The sequence below is a fragment of the Marmota monax genome, unplaced genomic scaffold (genome assembly GCF_021218885.2).
Source record: "Marmota monax isolate L192 unplaced genomic scaffold, Marmota_monax_Labrador192_F-V1.1 WCK01_AAM20220418_F8-fsc00208, whole genome shotgun sequence".
Lineage (NCBI taxonomy): Eukaryota > Metazoa > Chordata > Mammalia > Rodentia > Sciuridae > Marmota > Marmota monax.
Window position 1 is genome coordinate 2,026,625 of NW_026693914.1, and position 24,261 is coordinate 2,050,885.

Sequence of the window (24,261 nt, forward strand, 5' to 3'; positions counted from 1 at the left end):
TCCAAAACAAAAGTTTATTTATAAAATACTGACAGTTTGACAGGACATGGGACTTCTCGTGGTATATATTTCAAATCAATTTAACCTTTCATTTAAAAAATAAACCTGCTAACAAGCTATGTGACATATACATATATATTCTTCTTACAGATAGACACCTGCCATAATGAATTCTCTCCCATAATTTTTCTTTTATATCTTTTAAATCAAAAAATAAAGATCTGTATTGATTTCGTTTTTGGAGTCTACATGGGTGAAGAAAGGTAACACATTTAAATGCTTTTGGTTATTTTTATGGAAACAGAGAAGAGGGGGTGGTCCTAAGGGGGGCACCTGTGCTCAGGGTGGCGGTCAGGGTGGTGTCCCTGGACAGGACCATACAGAGGCACTCGGGAGCTGGTGGCGGCTGCTCAGAGGGTCCCCTGCTCCCCTCCTGCCCGCTGGCCCCTCCGCCAGTGTGGGTACTTTCACTGTGTTCTCTGGGACGGTGAGGGGAGCCCCTGCCCAGAGTGTCCAATCGTTAGGTACTGGCACCTTAGGGGTTCTGCCCAGGAGGCGCGGGCAGCAACAGAAGGCCTCTAGAAGCGCGCATGGACGAGGCAGCACCTCTGTGTCCTCATACCTCCGCCTCACGGCAGTGTTAGATTTGGGGAGGGGGCAGGGGTGAGGGGGGCAGCCTGGGTTTACAAACTTCTTGGAGCCCTAGAAGGAAGGTGCTTCTGGAATCCAGGGCTTCTATTTGGTTCTTCTTGGCAGTCTGGGTGCACAGCTCACACAAATGCAAGAGGCACAGCCAGGAGCGGGAGAGGTCAGCCTGGCGAGCCATACTTGGGCTCCTGGGGACAACACCGGAGTCCCTTGGGGCACAGCAAGGCAACACCAAAGGGGCCAGGTGTGTCCAGGTGTGAACCTGCGGCCAGCAGAGTTGCACAGGTAGGGTCCTGGCATCACTGGCTCAGGATTTGAAGCCAGGAAGGCTCCCCGTTACCCCTGGGCAGTGCCCACCACACTCTTCCGACGTGGCCAGGTGTCTGGGAGGAGGTGCCAGGAGCCTCCACGCTCCACGGGCCCAGTAGATATGTAAACGAGAGCAGAGAGACGTCTCCGTAAGATGAATCTGAGATCCACAGCTGGAGACCCACCTGGGCTTCCAGATGTGGCTGGGGCAGTGGAGACACCACTCCTGATGGGTGGGCGTTGACGAAGGGGGATGTCCACCTTGGGCCCAGCCTGACTTCCTGGACTCTCCTAGTGGCTGTGACTCACAGTGTCCTCACCCTCTTGGGCAACAGATCCCAGTCACATCCCCAGCACAAGTCACCCAGGCCATGTGCGCCTCACGGGGGAGACGGCCTCGGCCATCAGAGGGAGTTGCCAGAGCCCCTTTGCGGAAGTGGGTGTGTCCTGTGCACATCAGTGTGGTGTGCGAGTGGGTAAGCACGGGTGTGCATGGGCACGTCCTGCACGGGCACGCAGGTGGCAGCAGAGTGTGCAGGGAGCAGGGGAGATTTTAGTGCACCAGGTGATTCATTAAAGGCAAAGGACGATCAGCCTCATGTGCGGATCATACACAGGATAAAATTTCTCAGCCCTGCCTCCTCCCCAGAGCTCCCTCACTGGGTTGGGCTAAAATAATTCCCAAATGCAAACTGGGAATTTCTTTAAATGGTTAAATGCTCCAGAGAAAGGGAAAAGGACGAAATTGTTAAAGAAGAAGAAGAGGAAGAGGAGGAGGAGGAGGAGGAGGCGGCGGCAGAAAGGGCAGTGGCATGATCACGTGCAGCGTCTGAAGATGCACTGCTGGGGGGCAGATGCTGCAGGGGCCACGGGTCCCTCTGACTCCAGGGCAGCCTCCAGACAAGACCTGGGGGCCTTGAGCACCTGACTCCCTAGAGGAGCTGAGCAGCCCTTCCCAAGGCCCCCGCACAGAGAAGCCCCTGTCTGCACCTGGGGTCAGCCTCCCACACCGCCCCACTCACATTCCTTAGGGCCCTTCTGAGCTCTTGACCCTGACTTCCCTTCCCGGTTGCCATTAGCACAGCGGCTAACTTGGGGCCGGTGGAGAGGGGTCTGGGCTCTCTACCCTCGACTCATTTCTCAATCCCCGCCTAAGGCCTCCCCTTCCTCTTCTCCTCCCCCACCAAAACAGGGTATGGCTCCCTCTCCAGCAGGGCAGGCAGCGTGGGTCCAGCACTCCACTAAGGGGCCCCGGGCCGAATGGGACATGCCCAGGCGGGGCCAGTTCCTCTGAGAGGCAGCCGTCCACCCACAGTGACGAGCTAGTCTTCGGCAGACTTCACAGGGCTGCTTTCGGTCACCTAGGGGACACAGATAACCCAGGGAATCTGCTGGAAAGGCTCCTCCTTAAACTGCTGCGGTAGAAGGCTCAGACTGATGGCAAGGTGAGGCCACCAGAAGTGGCTTTTTAAAGAACATTCCTTGGAGCAGATCATGTGTGTGAAAGCCTCTCCTCCCGCCAGCTATTCTTGTCCCTTGGTCCCATCTGGCCCGCCCTGCTGGCTGGGCTCACCATGCATCTCAGATGCTGTGTCCAGTTTAGACTGGGCTTCCTGACCAGCCCCTCCGTGCTCCCGGCTCTGGCCCAGCCAGGAAGACGTCACTCGGGGTTGGGGCATCCTTCGGCTCTGTAAACCAGGTGCTGGGCAGACTGAGCATATGGTGGCTGCTCGGGCCTCTGGCTCTGGGCCCTGAGTGCTGCGCTTAGCAGGCGACAGCGGAGACAGAGGGACACAGATCTGAAAGTGATCGATGCTGCGGGGCCAGGAGGGCCCAGGGGATTCTCTGGGGAAGGATCCTGGAGCCTTTCCTTGCACATGTGAACAGGACACGTGTGCACTCAGGTACACGCACGTGCGTGCGGCCGGGAGGAAGATGTCCGCTCAGGGGAGAGTGGTACGTCTGTCCGGGCAGTGATCCTCACCCTGCCTGACCCCTCAACCTATCTGACTTCTGCAACGTGTAGCACTTAATTTTCCCCGGGGGACCCCAGCAGCCGCCTTACACCTCTGCTCCCCAGGTGGAGCCTTGTCTGTGCTCAGGAAAGGGAATCAGGTAAAGGGAGGCAGGGTTCCATTATACGGGAACTCTCCCCAGCCCACAGGCCCTCTTCCTTGTATTCACAATAAAAAAATAAAATATATATATGTAGGTACAAGAAAGTCGCTAAGCAGATTCTCACCCGTTAGTTTCTTTTCCTTTTTGTAAATAAACCAGATGTGTGGTGGACAGGCTGAGCAGGGAGGGGAGCAGTGGAGGTGGGTGGCAGGGCGGGGGTGGCCAGGCCATGACATCCGGCCAGGCAAGGTGCAAAGGGAGAGACAGGCTCTGGCCTGGGATACCTGTCCTTTCTGCAGAGGAGCGCGGCAGAGGGCCCAGGAACCAGCCCGTGTCAGAAGGGGGCAGCTGGCCACACGTCGAGAGGCTTCTCCATCCTGTGGCCTCGCCTGCTGTTCAGCCTGGGGTCCCTTGCCCTCTCTCCCTCTCTCCAGGGGCACGACCCCCTCTGCCCACTGCCTCAGTGAGACAGCCGCGTCCCCAGCCGTGCAGATCCTCAGAGCAGTGAACCCCACCGTCTGCACGCTCACAGCGGACTGGCCATGTCCTCTTGTGATTTCCTTCTCCCTACTTCTCAGCACCGGCTTCGCTGGCCCCGAAATCCCTGGAAAAAATAAGCTCGGGAGGTGAAGAGTTGACTGGGTCTCTCGATGTTCTGTTTTCTGGCAGGTGGTTTGGGAAGCGTGAAGGAGGAGTTTGGTATCATTTTTCTTTCTTTTTCCTCTTCCGACGTCAAACAAATGATGAGAATCCCGCTATAGGTGCCCGGGAGCCAGGAGCGAGGCTGCTGGGGGGACGGTAGAGGGTGCTCTGTTGACTTGGGGGGTTCGGTGGGTTTTGGGGCGTTGGAGTCCGGCTGGCCTTGGGCCGGAAGAGGCTACCCTGCTGGGCGCTGTTGCTATTGGTGACGGTGGCGTGGTCCGGCTCACCGGAGTCACTCTCAGTGTAGCTGTACGCCTGGGCCCGCGAGATGCCCTTCTGCTGGCGCCTCCAGGAGTTGTAGTACGTGGGGTCGCTGATGTAGTGGTTGACGAAGGAGTGGGCCTTCTGGGGGTTGGGGTCGACCTCGTACTCGCTGTCACTTCCCTGCGAAGACAGAGGATTGGGACATCAGTGGCCTTGTGGGGTCAATTCAGCACGGCCAGGGCTGGAGGGCACAGGGTCCTGAGGCACCAACCTCTATGCCGCCCCTTTCCAGCCTTAAATGGGGGAGGTGCCCTCACTGCCAAGTGGGCCCTGCACCCGGATGCCCTCTTCCTGCTTCTTCAGAGCAGAGACTGGACAGAAAATCTGCACCATAGTGTTGGCTCGGGGCTGGTGGACACAGTTGTCCTCTGTTATCTACAGCCATGTTCCAAACCCTCAGTGGATGCCTGGAACCTGAGATGGTCCCGAGCCCCACGGATGCTATATGTTTCCCTTCATCCACATCCACGGTAAAGTTTAACTTATACATCGGGCACGGTCCAGATGAAGAACTACAGCCATCAAATGGAACAATTAGGACAACATGCTGTAAGAAAGGTTATGTGAATGTGATCTCTCTGTTTATCTCCGGAATTTTCCACTTCATACCCTGGGCTCACAGTTAACCACCAGCAACTGGAACCACAGAAGCAAAACTGAGGGGTAAGGAGGAGGGATACCAGAGTTCCCATCAGAATGCTTCCATCACCCCAAAGTAAAACCCAGTCTCTCCCCCTCCCACCCCTCCCTCTGCAACCACAAATCTGTTTTCTGTCTTCAGGGATTTACCTATTCTGGACATTTCCTATTAACGGAATTATATAACATGCAACTTTCCATGTCTGACTTCTCGACGTAGGGCGAGGTTTTTGAGGTTCACCCACGTGTAGTAATCTGGGTTCAAACTGATTCAGGGGACCAACAAGAGCCAGATGAAATCTTTGGAGGCTGCTAGTGAACAATGTAAGTGCCTACCCAGTTCCAAAATAAAAATGACACTTCGTTACAAAACAAGCACAGGAAAATATCAACAAAGGTTCTGGATTTTCATGCGGTGACAACTGCGGGGCCCACCCCCCTTTGGAAATGTAAAATATCAAGTTGTTCTTAAATGCCTTTGGGTACTCTGCTGCTCTAGGTACAGGCCTCATCCTTATCCTGGGGATGGAGACAAGAGTCAATCTGGGGTGTAAAGTAAAATCCGACTCACGGAACTAAAAATATGGCGCACCCTTCCCCCACCCCCTCCCAGCAATGTTTTGAGAACTAAAAAGACAACAGATGGGAACTCTTTGGGAGAGAGGAGCCTGATGTTAGTGAAGGGCGCACTCCCAATGAAAGCTACCCGCTTTCCTCACCCCCTGCCCACTGATGGCAGCCTGGGTGCAGTTAGCAAGAAAACCCAGTTAGCCCCAGGCAAATGCGTTTGGGACGGTGCACGGGAGTTCTGCAGTTGGACCTTTTCCCGAGGGTCCCCGCCGTGGGAAATGAAATGCACAGTGTTCCAACTTGGGCCCTCTGGGGACACTGGAGCAGGCCCTCTCCATGACTGCCGACTCGCTCCTCTCATTGGTTTGCACACCTCTGCGCCCAAGCTACCAGAGCACAGATCTGTTTGAGGACTGAGGAGGACCCAGGGCAGAAAGGGCGTGGCTGGAGGCCACGTCTAGCTGGGCTGCCACACTGGCCTGCCAGGTTTTCCCCAGCCCAGCAGGCTCTGCACTCCTCCACTCCTGCCTGGAGGCCCCGGGAGGGAAGGACCCTCCCTCCCCCAGTGGGGCTGAGGCCTCCCAGCCCATCTGCTAAGTCGTGTTCTCTGGCCCCTCTCCTCACCCCTCTGAGCCCCTGCCATCCCCTTACCAGCCCCAGCAGACACTCCCCACTGCCCAAGACAACAGAGAGCCCTGCCCCCAAGGCACAATGCAAGCCCCCCTCCATTTTTTTTTGCCCATTGCCCAGCTGCTGTCTGGGGAACAAAAGGGACACACGGGCAGGAGAACTCCATATGCTGAGGGTGGGCACCTGAGGCTGGGGGTCCTTTCTGGAGGAGCCGTGAGGGGCTAGAGGAAAGGGGGACGAGGGGAGCCTGCCCCACAGGCTCCCTCCCAGGTCCGGTCTCACAGTGTCCAGCATTTCTAGAGGTTCTAGGATTTTAGCCAGCCTAGGTCCCAGCCTTGGAGAGGAGACCCAGGTCACTTGGGCTGCTCCAGAGCCAAGAGTCTCTGGGGTGAGGTGACAGTGACATAGTCAAGTCTGCTCTGGCCCTTGCCAATGGGGAAGTGTGGCCCATGGCTCTGGCTCCCTCAGCCTCAGTGTCCTGTAAAGTGGGGGGACCCCCACGGTCCACAGGTGGAATGAGGTGACAGAGGAGAGGGGGCTGGGAGAGAGTGAGGTGGTGCTGAGGGGAGGGGCAGACCTTTAGTGAGGGGCCTTGAACACCACCCCCCCCAGGAGTCCAAAGGGAATAGGGAAGCTGTTTTACTGCTCAGGCCACTGGGAAGTAGGACAAGGTTCAGATTCTGTCCCCTAACCTCCTCTGCAAAGTGGAGCATGTCTGGTGTCTGGTCTGGGGGCAGGATGGGGTCTCTCTGCCCGTCCTGGAGGCCCAGATCTCATTCTTGCAGATCATCACCATCCCAGGGGCTGCTCTCTCTTCAGCACCTCCTGGGTGCTAGGCCCTGGGCAGAGCAGGATCCCTGCCAGGGCTGGGAAAGCCAGAGAGGGAGCCTGGGAGAGTCTGGCCCTCCCCCTCCCCCAGCTCTCCAGGGCCAAGGAGCAGGGTCTTTGCATCAGCAATGGCTGTCCCGCCTCCATCGCCCAGAACATCTGTTTCTTTTCGGGGTGGGGGTGGGGTGAGAAGAAAGAGAGCCGGGGACGGGCTCCTATTGCAGCTTTTGGCTCTCAGGGCCTCTGCGGTAATTGAATGCAGCTTCCCAGGAAGGGCCCAGAACAAAGGGGCCTTTCAGGGGCCGTCCTAGCCAGGCCACCAGCCACTGCCTCAGCTCCTGGCCTCTGATCAGCAGTGACTGGCCTGGGAGGGGGAGCACGGACCCAGGCCTGGCCATGGGAGTGGGGAGGGGGCGAAGGCGGTAGGACCCCAGAGAAAAGACCAAAGCAAAACGGAGGGGACAAAGCCAAGCTCCTCTGCTTTCTTGTTCATCTCCCAAACCAGACTCAGCAGCGTGGGAGTGAGGAGCCACCCGGGGCTCCGAGACAGGATGGAGGGGCCGGGCAGGGGTCGATAGGCTTGCACCCCACGTGTCTGGGAAGAACGTGTGGCCTCCCGGGGAAGCCTGCTCCGTACCTGTGGTCCCAGGGGCTTTCTGCCCTGCCCAGCCCTGTCCCTTGGGTACTCTAACCCCTGAGCCAGCCGGCCCACTTCCTGCAGGGCTGCAGCCTGTTGGAAATTAGAGCCAGGTAGGGCTGCCGTCCCATCTCCTAGGTCTTTTTGAAGGGCTTCATTGGACGTCCCCTCAGAGTTCTGGACTCTGGATGCTACAATTCTCCCAAGAATATCCCATGAAAAATGCCAGCGCAGATACAATGTCAGACATGCTACCTGTGCCCCTACAGGTAGTAATTAATGGCCAATGCCTGCCCACCCCTCAGCTGGCAGAGATGCCTGGGGTCAGGGGTCTCAAGGGAGGTCACTGAGGTAGGGTTGGGGTGACTGAAAGAAAATCTCTTCAATTCCCCCTGTGCTGGGCAAGCTGGATCTCATTTGAGGCCCAGCCACCTGCCCTTCTGAGCTCTGAGACCAGAGCATGCTGTGGACTTCTCTGAGCCTTTGTTCCTGTTGTGGGAACAAAGTGGGGTGCTTAGATGTTAACCAAGAACCGTCAAGAGCACGGAGCTCGGAGCTCGGCACTCAGCGGGTGCCCATGTGTGGTTTTGCCTCCCTCCCCTTTCCCTGGACTCTCTCTGGGGTGCTTCTCCTCCAACCTGGCTGCCAGGGCCTGGGTGGGCTGGGGTTAAGGAGAAGCAGGAGACAGGGCCCAGCCTGTGGAGTGGTGGCCCAACCTCATGGACAAGAGGCAACATGGAAGAGACCAGAGACGCTCAGCAGGGTGCAGCGCTGCTGGGCAGGCAGGACCACCCCTGAGGCAAACCCTGCTTCCTCATGTCCGACCCAGCCCTGTTCACGCCAAATGAATACCACCCCCTCAAGGCGGCCCTCCCTGGGCCTCTGCGCGGACCCAGCAGCCTTTTCCTCAGGACTGCCCCCTGCACTGCCCATGCCCGACGCCACGGAACAGAGATGCTCATGCCACTTTCTTCCTACAGCTACTCACTGTGGTTCCATGACATCTTAACGAGAATGAAACAGGATTCTTGGCACACACGCGGTCTCCCCTCGTAGATCACAGCGCGCAATAATGGAGGGTCTGTCCTGCCCCCTCTGGAGCTGACACCAGCAAGCCGCGTCTGGGGCTGTCCCGTGGCGCGAGCAAACAGCTCTTGACGAAATGCACCGCGGAGTGAGTGAGTGGAAGAGCCCCAGGAGGGCAGAGCCAGTGCCTGCTCCTCCCCCGGCCAACCCAGGTGTGCGGGGAAGATGCATGGAGGCCCCCCTCAGCCCCCTCCTCATCTCAATCTAGAAACAGCCATAACCCCCTCAGTGGCTCCCAGGGGCCCTGAGGACCAAGTAATGTCACCTCCCCAGCAACCTCCAGCCATCCTGGCTCCTAAGGACCACGGGCTCCGTGGGCTCCATAAATAGTATCCCCAACACGATTTGTCCTGAATGTCTTCTTCGTACTTTTTTTTGGTATTGGGCACTGAACCCAGGGGCACTTAACCACTGAAACACACCCAATCTTTTTTTATTTTTTATTTTTTTTTAGTTGTTGATGGACCTTTATTTTGTTTATTTTTATGTGGTGCTGAGAATCGAACCCAGTGCCTCACACATGCCACTGAGCCATGGCCCCAGCCCACCCTCAACCCTTTTTATATTTTATTGAGGTATAGGGTCTTGCTAAGTTCCTGAGGCTGGCTTTGAACTTGTAGTCCTCCTGCCTCAGCCTCCCGAGCCGTTGGGATCACAGGCGCGGGCCACCACGCCCCCGGCTCTTCTTACTTCTTTCAGAGAAGCTTAATGCCATTATAATGAGGGGCCACCCATGACGCTGCCCAGAACTGAGTATCGAGATTAGAAGGCGGATGCCATGGGTTTGGCCTTTTTTCCCCCATTGAGATTAATTTCTGTGCTAAAGATTTTTTTTTTTTCCTACCAAACTTGGGCTGTTATTTTGAAAACGGAGTTGGAAGGCGGCCATAAGTGCATTTTTAGAAGTTCCGTCAAATGAGCCACAGGCTCTTTAAGTCTCATCTTTGGGCGTGCCTCCCTCTGCCTGGAGCCCCTTCTGCACCGCCCCGAGCACAGCTCTGGGCTCCCCACTTTCCCTGCTGGGGGAGAGCTGGCCCCTCCCCTCTGTCCCTCCGCACATGGCCCCATTGTGGCTTCTCTCTCAGGGAATCACGTGGGCTTGTTTATAAGTCAAATTGACTTTTTGTTTATTACCATATCACAGGAAAGCGGCTGCACAGATTGCCTCCAGTTTGGGAGAGTGAGATTTGGGTGGTCGGACTTAGAATATGAACCAGGTGGCATATGCCCAGCTCACTTGGAGGGAGACTTCAAAAACGTAGGCGGTGATTCTCTGGAGCCACTGAAACTTTGGAGGAAGCTGCTGATGGTCTTGGGGGACATGTGGCAAGACACGAAGGGAGACTGGCATCAGCTCCACCATCTTCCCAGAATGACTTCACTATGGTGGGGGTGCCACACTCTAGACACCGCCTTGGAACAGAGTGGGCTTACTTATGTGTGGACGGAGGGTATTGGAGGGGGCCAGCTGCTTTGTATCTCTGTCTCCCAGGACCACAGGGAGCTCCTTGGTCTCAATCACCTCCATGTCCTATGAGTGAGCTCCAGGAGTGAGCCTGGAGACGTGTGTGTGTGTGTGTGTGTGTGTGTGAGTAGAGCCCTTGCCTAGCATTCGCAAGGACCCAGAAGACAGGGGCACCCGCGCTCACTGGTTGTGAGCACAGAGGAACATTTTCTAGCTGCGTCAGGGTCCTGTCTTGCCTATAGTTGCAGAATCTAGGAGCTGTCTGCCGGGTGTGTGTGTGTGTGTGTGTGTGTGTGTGTGTGACTGACACCTTCCCAGGGAGCATCCTGGACGTCCTTCCCAGGACCACTGGTGAGCCGGGCCCCCACAGCTCCACTGCCCTCTCCCAGTAGCCCTGTGGCTGCACCATACTTCCACCTCGTGAGGGTGAAGGGCTGCCGAGGACCCTCCTGGTCACGGGGTTGATACGGGACAGAGTGCCCTCCTACGCCAGGCTCAGCCACCGGGAGCCACCTTTCCATGCATGTGGCCACAGCAGCCCTCTGTGGCCACAGCTGCAAGGGGGTCTTTTGGGGAACACTTCAATGCCTAGAGCCCCCTCCTCTGAGTATCAAGGACAGGCTTGAATTTTTTTTTTTTAAATCTATGGTTATTTGTCAAATGTATCAAGTTAGCGAAGTGGCAGGAATGCTCCCTCTCCTTAAGTGTGTCATTGACGGGTTCTGAAGACTTTTTCAGAAAGGTCTGCACTGGCCTGTGGGTGGGTCCTGGAGACAGGGCTGAACCAGGACCCGGGCTCTGCAGCCAGGAGCTGGCATCTGGGGCTTGCACCTCTGGCTCTTGGACCTAAGCTACCCCACTCCACCTCCGATCCTCCTGTGTACAAAAAGATGACACCAATGCTTCAGAGGGTTGTCACTATCATATGGTGAAACACGAGGGACATGGGGGGGATGGGGTCACCAGTGTGACTTCTGATGTGTGAGGTAGGAGTTGGTGAAAAAGAAATGATAACTTTAAACCATGAGTCTTTGTTGTGGTGTCCTGGGAACCTGTACTTGGCTTTGAGTCTGCTTTGGTTGATTAGTTTCCTAAGTGTCCTTTGATTTCATTTTTAAAATTTTTCATTTTTTTTTTTTTTTGGTGGTACCTGGGGTTGAACCCGGGAGGCCTCTATCATGGAACCACACACCGAGCCCTTTTTATTTTTCATTTTGAGACAGTATCTTGCTAAGTTGCTGAGGCTGGCCTCCAACTTGTGACCCTTTTGCCTCGGTCTCCGAGTGGTTGGGGTTACAGGTGTGGGCCACTAGGCCTGGCTGATCTTTAGCTGTTTTAATTAAGTGACTGTTTATGGAGTGCACAGGTCCCAGCCCCTGTGGACACCACATACAGGGACTACGCGGTGATCCGGATGGCTGCTTTTCTGGAACAAGGCCTCCAGAGCCAACGGACCCAAGACAACATGGCTGAGCCCCAACACAAACCCGAGCTATCTCCACCTCCCCAGGCAGGCACCCAGAGCCTGGGCTGGATTGACCAACCCCAAAAGGAGTGTGGGCATTCTGCTGTGACAACTGCCTTCTGGAGCCTGGGGAGCCCCCTCTCCCAGGGCAGTGCTCCAGGGGAGTGACTGGTTCCCAGTTGCTATGGGAACAGTGCTCAAGTGATGGGCTTCTTTAAGCAAATCAGACCAAGGGCTTAGCAGAGGGAGGGTTCTGGGCACTCTGGGTCCACCCTGAGGGGACTTCTGAGGTCAGCTGGTCTGGAGCACAGGGGTGTCTTTCTTTAAGGCTAGGAGGCCCTGGCATGATCTCCTGGCCATGGGACTACTCTGTCCCCAGGAGATTCCTCCAGATTCATGCAGAGCCGGTGACAAAAAGGCCTTGAGATATGCAGGCAATCTCTCTTGTCCTGAAGGGCTTGTCCCTGAGGTTGAGCCCAGGCAGTAAGGGTGGGGTAGTGATGTGCTCTGCAGAAGGTCAAAGCCACCAAGCAAAGCAACACAGGAAGCCCCTCTTGCCGGCTGCTTCTAACCACAGGGTCCTGTCTTGCACCCAGGACTGACAGGAGTCCCATGCAACTGCCCCATGGTTAGAGAAAGTCCCTTTATCTTTGTCAATTCTACCTTGGATATCTAGAATCTAATGCTGGTCAGCATCTTTGGGGAAAAGAAAGAAAAGTCGTGTGTTAGGGGAAGGACCCAGCCTGTGTGTGCTCGTGAGTTCCTCTAGTTGGTGTGGCCGCACGAAGTTAAAAGCTGTCACAGGCTGAATCACAAGGCTTCAAGCAGCTTTGTCCCCCACCAAGTCCCAGGGAAAGCCAGGCTAAGTTGGGGTCTCTGCCCACCAACTGTGAGCTGTGGACGTAGGTGGGCCTTTCCGGCTCCACCAAGCCCAGCTGTAACCCTGCAGCTGAGCAAAGCAGCGTGGTTCACCATTGCAGTGCGTGGTCGCACCTCCCCACAGGTCAGCCTGCTACCTCTGGCACCTCTTGCTCCTCTTGGAATGTCCTCAGCCCCCTTAGCTGAGTGTCTCCATTGCCTGGCCCACCTAATGACAGCTCTAAGCTCTGTCTTTCAGAGTTCGGGTTCCCCTACCCCAACATAAAAGGCAGCACTGATTGAACGGTTGCTGTGTGCCAGTCCTGGGCCAGACTCTCAGGGAAGTCCCCCAGAGCACCATGAGATGGCCTAAGACCACCCCTGCCTGTTCTACGGGGGAAACTGAGGCTCAGAGAGGTAACCTAGCACATCCAGAGCACCCCAGTTCAGAGGCAGAAAGTCACCGACCAAAGCACAAAGTCTCATTGGTCTAACTGCTTCCTGTCCTAGGACCCTGGACCTGGGATCTCCCTTGACCTCAAGGAGCTGGGCTGAGCAGCTGTCCAGGGCTCTGGCTGCAGGGCCAGGTAGAGCTCCTCCTCTCCTGCCCCTGGCCTTCAGCATGCTCCTCTGCTGCTGAGAAGCTGGTGGAGGGTGACCCCCGCAAGTCTAGGGGACCACGCTCTTAGGGGATCTCATGCGATCTAGAGCCTGTCAGTCCTGGGGGCAAACTATGAGCAGAACCTGGGGGTGGCACCTGACGTACAAATGACTTCTGGTGAGTTCTTGGGCCTTCTTAGTCTCTCTGGCCCCAGGTAGGGAAGGAGGGAAGGAAGAAACCCATGTGACGGGCCATCTGCCTCCGTGTGTGCTGCAGAGTCCTCTCCCTTCACTGCCCCTCGCTGGGAGGGCTGCTCCCCGCCCTGCCCAGGGCACTCAGCCCTCTGGCCCCTCACCTGAGAGTCGGACATTTCCGAGGGCTTCTCTGTCAGACTGCTGCTCTCTGCTGGGATGAGGTCATTGTACTTGGTGACATCCTCATCCGAGTAGTGGAGGCTGCCGGGGCTGGGCCGGGGAGGGGACCTGGAGAAAACAAGGAGGGGCTGAGAGATGGCCTCACACAGCGCAGCCTCCCAGGCCGGGGAGATGCAGCCAGGCCCTGAGGAGCCCAGGCCACATGGGTTCCTCTTTTCTGTGACCACATACCTTCGGCTGGCCCTGGGGAGAGGAGCCTGGAGGAGGAGGGAAAGAATGGGCACCGTGCTGAGGCTGCCCTGGCAACATGCAGGGTGCACCGACCCTGTGGCTGCCTTCAGGGCCCTGGAGCCTGGGGCTGGTTTGGTGCAAACAAGATTTTCTGTGTATTCACAGTGGGCAGGGGACACACAGGGGCCTAGATGTGCACCCGGTGGGCGGGAGATGTAGGGAGAGGCAGGAGGTGAGGCCATTGGTGAAATGGCCCCTTGTTCCATGAGGCAGGGCCCTGGAGCCAGCCTGGCGGGCTGCTGTGGCATGCAGGGCCCGCTGGGCCTGCCACACAGCCTCCAGTGGCCCTTTCTAAGGAAGGTCGGATTTGGCCAGGGATGAGAGCCTGTGAGCCCCGCCTTCCGTCCTCCCCTCTGTCCCCCACCGTGAGCACACACATGGCCTGTCCCTCCAAAACAGAGACAGAGAGAAGCTTTGTGAGTCCACCCTGAGAGAGGCTCCCCCCTGCTTGCTGCGTCCAACGAGCCAGGAATGTCAATAGGGCCGAGGCTGGGGACAGGAGCCCCTGGCTGCAGTCACAACCCCCCTGGAGCTCCTGGGGGTAGAAAGTGACCGCAGGTGGCCCCTGCCATGGAAGAGGGCAGCCTGGCAGCAGCGGGGCTGGATGGAGTTAGAGAGGAGCCAGAGCAGCAGAGGCTGGACAGGTGCCGTCGGCTTCCGCCTTCCTTCCCCTCGGCTGCCTTCAGGTGCTGCAGCGGGTGGCAGGTGGGCGGCTGCGGCATTAATACGGACCAGGGAGGGGCTTCCACACTGTCCCAGATGGGGAGGGGATAGGCCACGAAGGACGGGGTGGGGGTGCACCTGGCAAAGGTCCCCGAGGAGCCGGCTAGGTGCCTCAGCGGGCCCCGGCTCACCTTGGGTCATGTGACCCCCTGCAGGCAGGCACTGGAGCGGCTCGCCCTGGGTTAACTTGCAAAAATTCCAAGTTGCTTACATTCTGCTGCCACTGAGGGGTCCACTTAGAACCCACCTCCTCGTGAACTCCCCGGTGTGCCCTGGGCTGTGGCTGCGCCTGGGCAACCCATGGAACTGTCTCTGTGCCATCGCTCTCAGCCCCAGAGTTTGAATGCGGCTTCCCGGGACCGAGGAAGGCCAAGTGGGCAGCGCCTGCTCTGTGGTCTTCCCAGCACGCCCCCAGCCTGCACTGCGGGGGCTCTGAGCTCTGGCCCCCAAGCCCCCATCCCGCACCCCTCCCCGCGCGGAAGGCCCACTACCTGGTGTACAGGCCGTTCTTTCGGCAGAAGGAGTTTTTGACGGACAGCCGGCGGTTGTTGAGTTCCAGGGCGGGGAAACTGCTTTCGTCCAAGCTCATCATCTCCCCGTGGCCCAGGGCTCCGGACTTGGCACTGCTCCCTGTGGTGGGGGGAGAGGTAGACACCTCTAGACCCTTGGCCTCCCAGCCCACCTACTCCCTCACCCGGCAGGGCTCCCCTCTTTCTGCCGAGCTGAATAAGAGACTGAGATGGCGTCCAGGAGCCCGATGTTCCCTACCTGAGCAGGGCACTGCGAGGAGAGCAACCTGCCCACCCTGCCCTGGCCAAAAGGGAGACACGCGAAAGTCCAGTCCAGCGGCAGGGCTGGGTGCTGGCTCACTCACCCGAGTCTGTCTTCTTGGCATATTTCTTGCTCTGGCCTCGGATGATGAGCACAAAGACCAGGAGCAGGATGAAGATGAGGCCCACGAGGGCGATGACCACCAGGAACCACCACTCCTCGTAGAAGGGGTTGGCCTTCTGGGCTGGAATGAGGATATGGGTGTCAGGTCCAGGGTGCTCCTGGCCCAAGCCTCCCGCCACAGCTGGGGCCCTACCACTGCTCATGCAGATTAGGGTCGGTGGGTCTCTGTCCCCCGAAGGGGGAAGAACGTGAGACAAGGTGAAGGACTGTTTCATCTTTGGCGAAGGACAGCCTCGGGGGCCGTTTTACAAAAGGCTCTGGGGTTGCTTCCTTAGGTAAGAGCGCTGGGATTGACTCATGATGTCTGCCAGGGGCACAGGAACTGGGGCAGCAGAGTGCTAGCTGCTTGTCCTTCTCCCTCCTTGCTAGGCAGACTTGAATTTGTGTGGGTGCTTCTGTGGCCCGCAGGAGACCTGGGTGAGTTTCCCCAAGGTTCCGTTTAGATGGAACTTTTATCTGGTGGCAGAAAGCAGGGACTTGGGAGGCTGGACCATGGAGCCTGAGGATGCTCTTCCTGGTCCGGCTCCCTTCTTTCAAGGACTGTGCTTCGTGCACCCAGCCAAGAGGAATCCGGGTTGCTGCTGGTGAGGGGTTGCTCTTCTGCCCCAGTCAGAGCATTTCTAGCCCTTGACTCGGTTCTATCAACCTGGGCGATGGAGCAGGTGCATGGGGGTAGGGGGGAGGCTGTGTTTCTGAGCTCATCCTGTGTGTAGGAATTTTGAGCTGCCTTTGTGCCTTGGAGAAAGGGGCTGTACAGCTCCAAGTAGTTAGTGATCCGATCTGGATCCTGGGCGTAGACGTGGTCCTGTGTGAGCTCTGAGATGTGCCGGCTGGGAAGAACAAGGAGTGGGGGCATCAGCCTATCCGAGCTCACCTAGATGCTGCTGAGTCAGGTCCTCGAGGCCCCTGGGTTAGCTGCTGTTCTACAGGATGCTGGCCCCGTCTACTCCAGGAAGCAGTTTCCGTGGAAACAGTTTATGGCCTGGCACCCTCAAACCTCCTGGGTGGTGAGCTCCAGGAAGTTCTCATCTGGGGTCCACTGTTTTGCCCTATCCAGGGCCTCTGAAGTCCCAGGAAGGGAATCCCAGAGCTCCAAGGCCCTCAGCTGCCCCCAGAGATTGCAGCTTTGGGGAACTGATGGGACATATCATTTTGTGGCCACCCCAATGTTTCTTGTGCCCTGGTGTGGGGTCTCTCCTCTTCCCCCACTGCCCAGTCACTGCCATCAAGGCTCTTCCATGGGGCTCCCCTGCTCCCTGTCCCACAAGCCGGTACCTGGCACAGACTGGGAAGGGCTGCTAGGGGTGCCGAAGCCGTAGTCGTTGACTGCGATGACCCGGAAGTCATAGCTCACGCCTGGCCTCAGGATGTCCATGCTGAAGGTGTAGGAGCTCACCTCCTTGGGGATGTCTTTGATGAGGATGTCCCAGAGCCCCTCATCTGCAAGAGCACAGAGAGGGGGTGCCACAGGTGAGAGGAGCCTCGAGTCCTGCCCAAACCCATCCCGCCACTCCCCAAGGCATTGGGTGGCCACTGGCTCAATGCTGAGGGTTCAGTGCTTGGTGCTGAGGGGTCCCCAGTGGGTGCTTTTTAATGACACAGTTTGGAGTGTGTCTTTTATTCTTTGTTATTAAGACATCTGTGAAACATTAATAAAATATGCACAAAGCAGAAAATACAGCATCAACCAACCCAATCCAGGTTGAACATCCTTAATCTGAAAATCTAAAATCTGCAATGCTCCAAAACCCAAAATGTTTTGAGCACTAGGAGACAGACCACAAGTGGAAAATTCTTCACCACGAAAATTTATTTCATGAGCAAAATTATTAAACTATTGTGTGAAATTATCTTCAGGCAATGTGCATAAGATGTATAGGAAACAGAAATGAATTTTGTATTTAGATTTGGGTCCTAGCCCCAAGATATCTTATTATATATAAACAAATATCCCAAAATCTGAAAAAAAAAAATCCCAAGTCTAAACCACTCAGGTCGAGGAATTTCGGAGAAGGGAGATCCAACCTGTACCACACCTGGAGAAATAGATTCAACCTCTTTACCCTTGCATAGAATGAGCTCCACCTCTTGTGTTTTCCGAGTTACTAAAATGGCTGGAAACTCTGATGTAAGAGGCTGTCTAAGATCTTGTCATATGGGAATATTCTACTTCACCCAACTGGGCCCCTACCTTTCCTGATCCCCTTTCCTACTTTAAACATGGAGTGGCAGCAGGTGGAAGTAAGAGGACCCACCCCTACACCCGTTTTTCTTTTTCAGTAACCCTGCAAGGACGTTTCAGGTTTCTTGAGAGGGTTTGGTCAAGTGGCCTGGAGGGGCCGGGATCATTCTGGGCTACCTCTTCTCTTGTTTTTTTTTTTTCTTACCAGGGATTGAGCCCAGGGGTGCTTAACCACTGAGCCACACGCCCAGCTCTTTTTAACTTTTGAGACAGGTTCTCACTTAGTTGCTGAGGGCCTCGTTAAATCGCTAAGGCTGGCCTCAAATTTGCGATCCTCCTGCCTTAGCTCCCTGAATATAGGGGTGCACCACCAAGACTGGCTCACTTCCACTTTTCTTAGGAGCAGAGATCAGAGAAGAAAGAGGGACGATGACTCTTGGCCCCTGTCTGTTTGCCCCATGAAGCGAACTTTGCCAGGGCCCTGTGGCATCCATCATGGTGGCAGGGAGGCCAGAAGGGGCCCTGGCCAGATGCTCTGCATGGGGTACAGGGACCAGCCTGGCCTCTGGAGGGAGGCACTTTCCTGCTGAGGTTAGAGGAGAGATAATTGGAAATGTCTCCTTGGAGTAAGGCCCCTGGGGCCCTCGTCTGACCCCTTCTTCATGGGGACAAGGGGCCAGAGGTCTTAGAAACACCTTGGGGGACTGAGCTCACATGTCCTCCCCCAGTGGCTGGCTCCCGGTGTTCACCCAGTCACCAGTGGGCCCTGCAGGCTGCTCTCCGGGAGCAGCACCTCCGGCTTCACCCCCACAGCCCCTCTGGACAGGCTCCTGAACTCCTTCCGGAAAGAGCTGCCCCTAGGCTGAAGCCGGCTCCCTGCTCAGCATCACGTCCCTGGCCTGGAGGGGTCAACGTTTCTAACAGAACCAGCGTCTCAGTCCAGAGCGCCAGCAGAGTTGCCCGGGGTCCTATCGCTGTTTCTGACTTTTGGACCAAGTATGTGGCAGGACCAGCTAAGGGCAGCCTGTTCCCGTCCGGTGTGGACCTTGCTGACTTGGGGAAGGTGACAGGGGCCCTGCCAATCTTCACAGCTTCTCCTCACCCAAGGCCCAGCGTCCTGAGCCTCAGCCTCATGGAACAACAGCCTCTGATGTTCCTGAGTCTCTGCTTGTACACATCCTATCTTTTGTTCAATCTCTTTCTTGTTCGGCTGCAAAATTCCTCCAGGGCAAGGCTCTGGCCTTGTTGGTCTCGGTGCAGACTGAGCCCCCAGCACAGATGCCTTCTAAGTGTTTGCTGAACAAATGAACCAAGCCTTTCTCCCCTGGCCTGTGCCCAGTTTCGGTGCTTTCTGCCTTGAAAGGCCAGAATTTGGGGCAGGTGACTGGGTTCTCTTGCTCACCTTAAGGACACCCTAACTCCCTGCTTTCCTCTCCATGCCAGGGCAACGGTGAGAGGAAGGAACCGCTATCCCCTTTTTCAGATGAGAAAACCAAGGCTCAGAGAGCTTAAGTCATCTTCCCCAGGTCACTCTGCCACAGGGGCAGAGCTGGAGTTTCCGCCTGGGGTGGTCCGGCTCCTGGCACTGAACTTCCTCTGGTGCCCAGGACAGTGCCTGGAGCAATCAAGGGCTAATTCACTGCCCGCAGGCTTGTGGGGGACCCTGCTGCTGCCTTCTAGAAGCTGAGGTCTCCTGCCTGCTGTCTCTCTCCCCTTATTCTACCGCAGACAGAGACAAAGGGTGGGGCCGGGGCAGCAGGGCCAGGCCAGAAGCTTCTGGAACGTGTCACGGTGGCCCTGGCCTTCAGCCCTGGGAGCTGGCTGGTCTGCAGGGCCAGGTCCATGGGTCTTTAAGTGCCCAGAGTGAATCCCTCCCGGCCATGCCAGGTACCTCCCCGGCCTGTAGAAAGTGGGATGTTCTGCTTCTTCTGTATAACACAAAGCACAAGCCAGGCAGGGACGAGGTGCCACGAGAGCTATTTTGTCCTGAAGATAAGGAGCTTGGGAGCAGAGAGGGAGCATGAGAGGTGGGCAGCAGGCTGGGAGGACAGGGGCTGCCTATCCTGGAACAGGAGGCTTCTTGCCAACAGCCTCAGAGGACGGCCAAGACACTTCCCCAGCCCTGGCTCCTGCCCCTCTTCCCCTTGGGTGGAAGAGGGCTGCCGCGGGGCTCTCTGGGGCTGCTTGGCCCTGGCCTTTTATTAAGTGTTGTCTTGGTCCTTCCTTTTCTGCTCAGTCCTCGATTCCACCTGTGCCGGTACAACGGCACCAACTGCCAGGGCTGGGAGGGCAGAGACGAGCTGATGTCATGGCACCCAAACTTAGAACTCCAAGGCCCGTGCTGGGCCTCCCTAGGGACACTGGAAAATCAACAGGCTGGAGTCCAGGGCCAAAATTCCATAGCTGGCAACCAGGTCGGCCAACGTGGTGGGATAAACAGGCGCAGGCCCCAGTTGGGAGAAGCACACAGTGGTCTCCTGGCCAACTCAGCTGCCTGCACTAGAGGGGCAGGGAGGGACCATCTGGAGCGGGGACTGAGCCAGCGCCGTGTGCATCTCAGGCAATTTGGCGCATCTGAGCTGCTAGATGGATTAGCTATTGCAACTGTGATTATTAGCAGAATATTAAGACAATGGCTGGTGGCAGCGGCCTTGGGAACTCCTAGAGTTATTAACTCTGCTTTTGGGGATGACTAGCCCTCGACTCTGCAGAGGTGGTACTGATTTGTCTCTGGAATGATTCGATATTCCGCATGGGAAGCTTTAGCTATTGATCCGCTTGAGGACTTCTCATTATGATTATTATTTGCTATCGGGTTAGAGCAACAAAGTCTTTCCTTTCCCGGATTCAATCTCACAACCACAGATCCGCATGACACCCAAAACAAGCCTGCCGCGCTCGGCTGGCCGTGGTGCCTCTGATTAACCTGGAAACCTGATGACCCAGGAACAGGGGTCCTGTAAGGGGAGCCCAGGAAGCAGGGAAACAGGAGGGGACAGAGAGCAGTCGCCCCGAGTGACTTATCAGCTGCTCATCCCCTGATGGCTTTGGAACTTCTTGTGATTGGATTTCAGGCTTGACAGGAGAGGCCGGTGCAAGGGCACGAACTGCCATGGCCGGGATGCAGAGACAGCTGACAGGCAGCGGGCCCTCCTCGGCCAAGCAGCGTCCGCCAGGCGCTCGGGAGGATGTGGGATTTAACCACCGTGCGCCACATTCTTCTGGTTTCTGTGATCATCCTCAACCCAGATCAGACCTCGCCTAGAACTAAGAGTCCTTCTCTGATGGCTTCTCACCCAAGCAAGAGTCCAGCTCAGAGGAGCCCCAGGCCCCTGTTTCTCCCTCCCCAACAGGGCCCCGGCAGCCCCCCATCCGCAATAGCATGATGTGGGGGCTCAGGAAGGGGCAGGAAGAGAGCTGTGGAGACTCGGCCCAGGGGGAGAGGCAGCCCAGCCAGGCAGGGCCCATCCCAGTGTGCGCCCACCTGAGGGCCTGGCCTCTATGACATAGCGGGTGATGGGCCCTTTGCCAGGGTCTCCGCTGGACCAGTGGATGGCGATGGCAGAGCTGTACCGCACGAGGATGGGCACTCCTGGAGGTCCTGGGGCACCTGCAAACCACACAGGGGCGAGGGGTTACAGAACCCAGCAGCCGTCCAGCCCCTCAACCTGGGCTGGAGGAGCAGGAGCCGGGCGGCCAGCCCACCCCGGCCAAGAACCGCCAGAGCCGCGATGCTGAGGCCCGAGGAGCGTGCTTCCTTCAGGCCCGCCAGGGTGCACCCTGCTGGTCACCCCTGCACCCCACTTCCAATCCCAGGGCAGCGGAGGGCATGAGATAAGCAGGAAAGAGTCAAAGGGGTTTGGTCCCAGCCCAGAAATGATCGGATGGGTGACTTCGATCACTTTTCATGTCCCTCCAGTGTGCCTCAGTGTGTCCATCTCGAAGGGCCTCCGGGAGGCTAAGGCCTGACGGGCTGTGTCCTGGGGGCGGCAGAGGTGGCCGCCGTGAGAGCAGATGGGAGTGCTGGCTGGGAGGGGGCTGAAGTGCTCCCACTCTCCTTTCCTGGCAGGTGATGGTGACATCGCCCTAACTCCTGCTTGAACTTTCCCTGCCCCCAACTGCTCTTGCTGCTAGGCCAGGTGAGGAGAGAGGAGGCCCCAGGAGCCTGGGCAGGCGGAAGGAGGAAGAACTGAGCTCCCTGCCGCTCTTCTGGCCTGTAGGTGTGTCCAGGGAGCAGCCTGGGACATCGCCAGCCAGGAAACCAGAGCAGGAGACAGGAGGTTGCTTCTGTAGACGGAGGAGTGTCAGGCATCTGTGTACAGAGGGCCCCGCGCCCCTTCCTTTCTTGGGGAGCACCTGCCAGGGCAAGTGGGGTACCCGTCCTCTGGGTTGCTGCTGTCTCCAAGCCCCCGTCCCTCCTGCTGTCATCCACCAAGCCTGCTTCCCCCAGACATGAGCTTGGCCTCTCCAGAGCCTGGCACGTAGTAGGTGCTTCCTGGGTGCTTTTGGGACCCAGGAAGGTGCTGGAGTACAGGCGGCTGGGGGCTGCCTGGTGAAAATGGCAGAGAGCCCAGCACTGCACTGAAGCTCCTCCAGGCCAGCAGAGCATGTCGGCCTGGACAGGAGGCCAGGGACTGGTCACACGGCTGGGCAGCTCACTGCTGGGCCTCTGCGTCTGTCCTGCACTGTGGCCTTGGAGGACTTTATCTCCTTCCTCCCTCCCTGCCCTGAGGAGCATCCTGCCTGCAGTCCAGGGGACAGTAGAGCTGGATCTTTCAGGTGTGGAGGGTGGGGGTGACCATGGGACAGGACAGTGCTCAGGGCTGAGGGAGGGGCTGGGGCACTGCCCGGGGCTCCCCGCAGGCTCCTCCCACCCGTAAGGGCTGGGCGGCCATGTTCTTTCTTTCTGGGTGTCTCTCCAGCCTCCTGCCTGCATCTCCCACCTTCCACAGAATAGCTACCCTCCGGGTGACCCACTCCTGTCCCCAGCCACTGAGTAGCCCTCCCTTTGCTGGCCAGGGCCCTTCCTGCTTGTGGTTCCTGGGAAGACTCAGGTGCATGCGTCTAGGGTGGGGCTGGGGTCAGGTGCAGGGTGGAGCTGGCCGCTGCCTCCAGTGCCCTGCGGCCTTTCTCTTCAGGGTGCCCACAGACAGGTCTGCTCCTCGGCAGAACCATTCCCGGGAACAGAAAGTGACCAGAAAGGAAAAGAGAGGAGTGGCCAGCTGGGGCCGCCAGCGGGAGACAAATCCGCTGCACATGCAAGGACAGGAGACCAGGGTTCTGCTGGGCGCTGCTCCCCCCTAGAGCCCAGGCCTCCTGGGGAGAGGTCTCCGTTGTGTGGGTGGGGAGGGCGGAGGGAGGGCAGGGGACGTCTGGGATAGGCTGTGGACTTTCTGAGTTAAGGAGGGGGTGGGCAACATGGCCGAGAGGTGGCTCTTGTGTTCAGGATGGGCTGGGCCAGGACTCTGGAGCCTAAACCAGGCGCCACACACAACTGGGGGAGGACGCCAGAGAAGGGGGATGGTTAAGGGGAGTGATCAGGGAGGGCTTCAAAAACAGAGAGTTCAGACATGCATAAATACAAAATGGCATTTTGTGGTGTAAAGGTGGCTAGGCGGAGGGTGAGGGGCTTGGCTCTTCAGAGGTTGCCTGCTCCACCAAAATTCCCAGAGGTGCCAAAGTGGTCACACCCTCCAGGTATTCCTGTGATTAGTGCAGATTGCTGGGCGCCCCCTCCGTCCCAGGGAATCAACATCTCTGAGCCCGCACCCTGGAATGCACACTGTAACAGGAGCTGAGGGGACTCTTCTGTACCCACTCTGAGGGCACTGGTGGTTCTGGGGTTGGGCCAGGCCAGAGGCAGGGGACCTACTGACCTGCGTCCTTCCTGGAAGGAGGTGATGGAGGCTGGGAGGGAAAGAAAGGGGCACGTGGACAGGACTGAGCCCTGAGAGGAGGGTCTGGGTTTGTGACTTAAGGATCCCAAGGACTCAGATGCCATTAACCAAGTACAGAGCCCAGGAGGCTGGAGGAAGGGAGGGGATGGGCGGGGGAAGAGCCAGCTCTGAGCTCCCACTCTGTCTGCAGGGTCTAGCACAGCTCTTGACACCTGGGGGCCCCCTCTGATTTGGGGTGCTGAAGTGCTTATTGCTCCCCTACCTTCTCCTGGGCCTGTGGTGACGTTGGCTTCAATCTCCGGCCCGTAGGTGAAGGTCTTGGCTCTGATGCGGAACCTGTAGGTCATGCCCTCGGCCAGGTCCTTCACCTTCAGCCACAGAGGGCTGCTCCCCTTCACGTCCACTGTCACGATCTTGCTGACCCCTGGGGAGGCACAGTGAGCAGGGGTTGAAGAGCTCGTAGGAGCAAGGCCACAGGGGCCACTCGGAGCTGTGGGGCAGGGGCAGCAGCCTGAGCCCCCAGACACAGGCTGAGCCTGTACCCCTGGAAATCAGGCTGAAATGTCACCAGCCCCATGGCCACTCAGTTTCCCAGAGCACAGTCCTCTAACTGTTCTTGGAGAGAGCGCGTAGTGGTCAAACCTTGAGAACATCTGTGACCTGAACAGGGTCCGGTAGCACCCGGTGGGAAGGGCACTCACCATCCTGTTGCACTTACAACAGTACCCCACACTGACATCACCCCACTTTTATCTCCTATATCACGTCCTGTGGAACTTGAATTCTAGGCACTGTCAGGAAAGCCTTCTGTCTTTCCATGAGCTGGAGGGGACACTGGTGACCGGCTCCAGACCCCACCCTGGCCCTACCCCCAGTCCCACCTCTAGTCTCCTCTGTCCTCCAAAGGGAGCTGAGATCCCCCAGGGCCTCCATCACCTGCCCCTTTATAGGACAGAAATGAGGCTGTCCCGGCACCCCAGGTCACGGCAACCAGAGGGCAGGCTGGGGGCTGCTTTCAGG

At 57.4% G+C, this 24,261-nt stretch overlaps 1 protein-coding gene across 3 annotated transcripts in view; it reads right to left on the reverse strand.

Moving 5' to 3' along the window:
- Positions 1-24,261, reverse strand: part of Sdk2 (sidekick cell adhesion molecule 2) — a 244,380-nt gene continuing 220,119 nt past the window's right edge. For 2 of the 3 annotated variants that reach the window (XM_046463440.2, XM_046463439.2), the window contains 7 exons: positions 23,504-23,665; positions 20,829-20,954; positions 16,438-16,602; positions 15,083-15,223; positions 14,700-14,838; positions 13,176-13,302; positions 1-4,161 (listed from right to left, as the gene is read on the reverse strand). In XM_046463440.2, the coding sequence (XP_046319396.1) occupies positions 3,808-4,161; positions 13,176-13,302; positions 14,700-14,838; positions 15,083-15,223; positions 16,438-16,602; positions 20,829-20,954; positions 23,504-23,665 (1,214 nt within the window). In that variant the 3' untranslated portion in view covers positions 1-3,807. Of the gene's footprint in view, positions 4,162-8,866; positions 9,743-13,175; positions 13,303-14,699; positions 14,839-15,082; positions 15,224-16,437; positions 16,603-20,828; positions 20,955-23,503; positions 23,666-24,261 lie in introns of those variants that run through there. The other variant, XM_046463441.2, reaches the window with a different exon arrangement.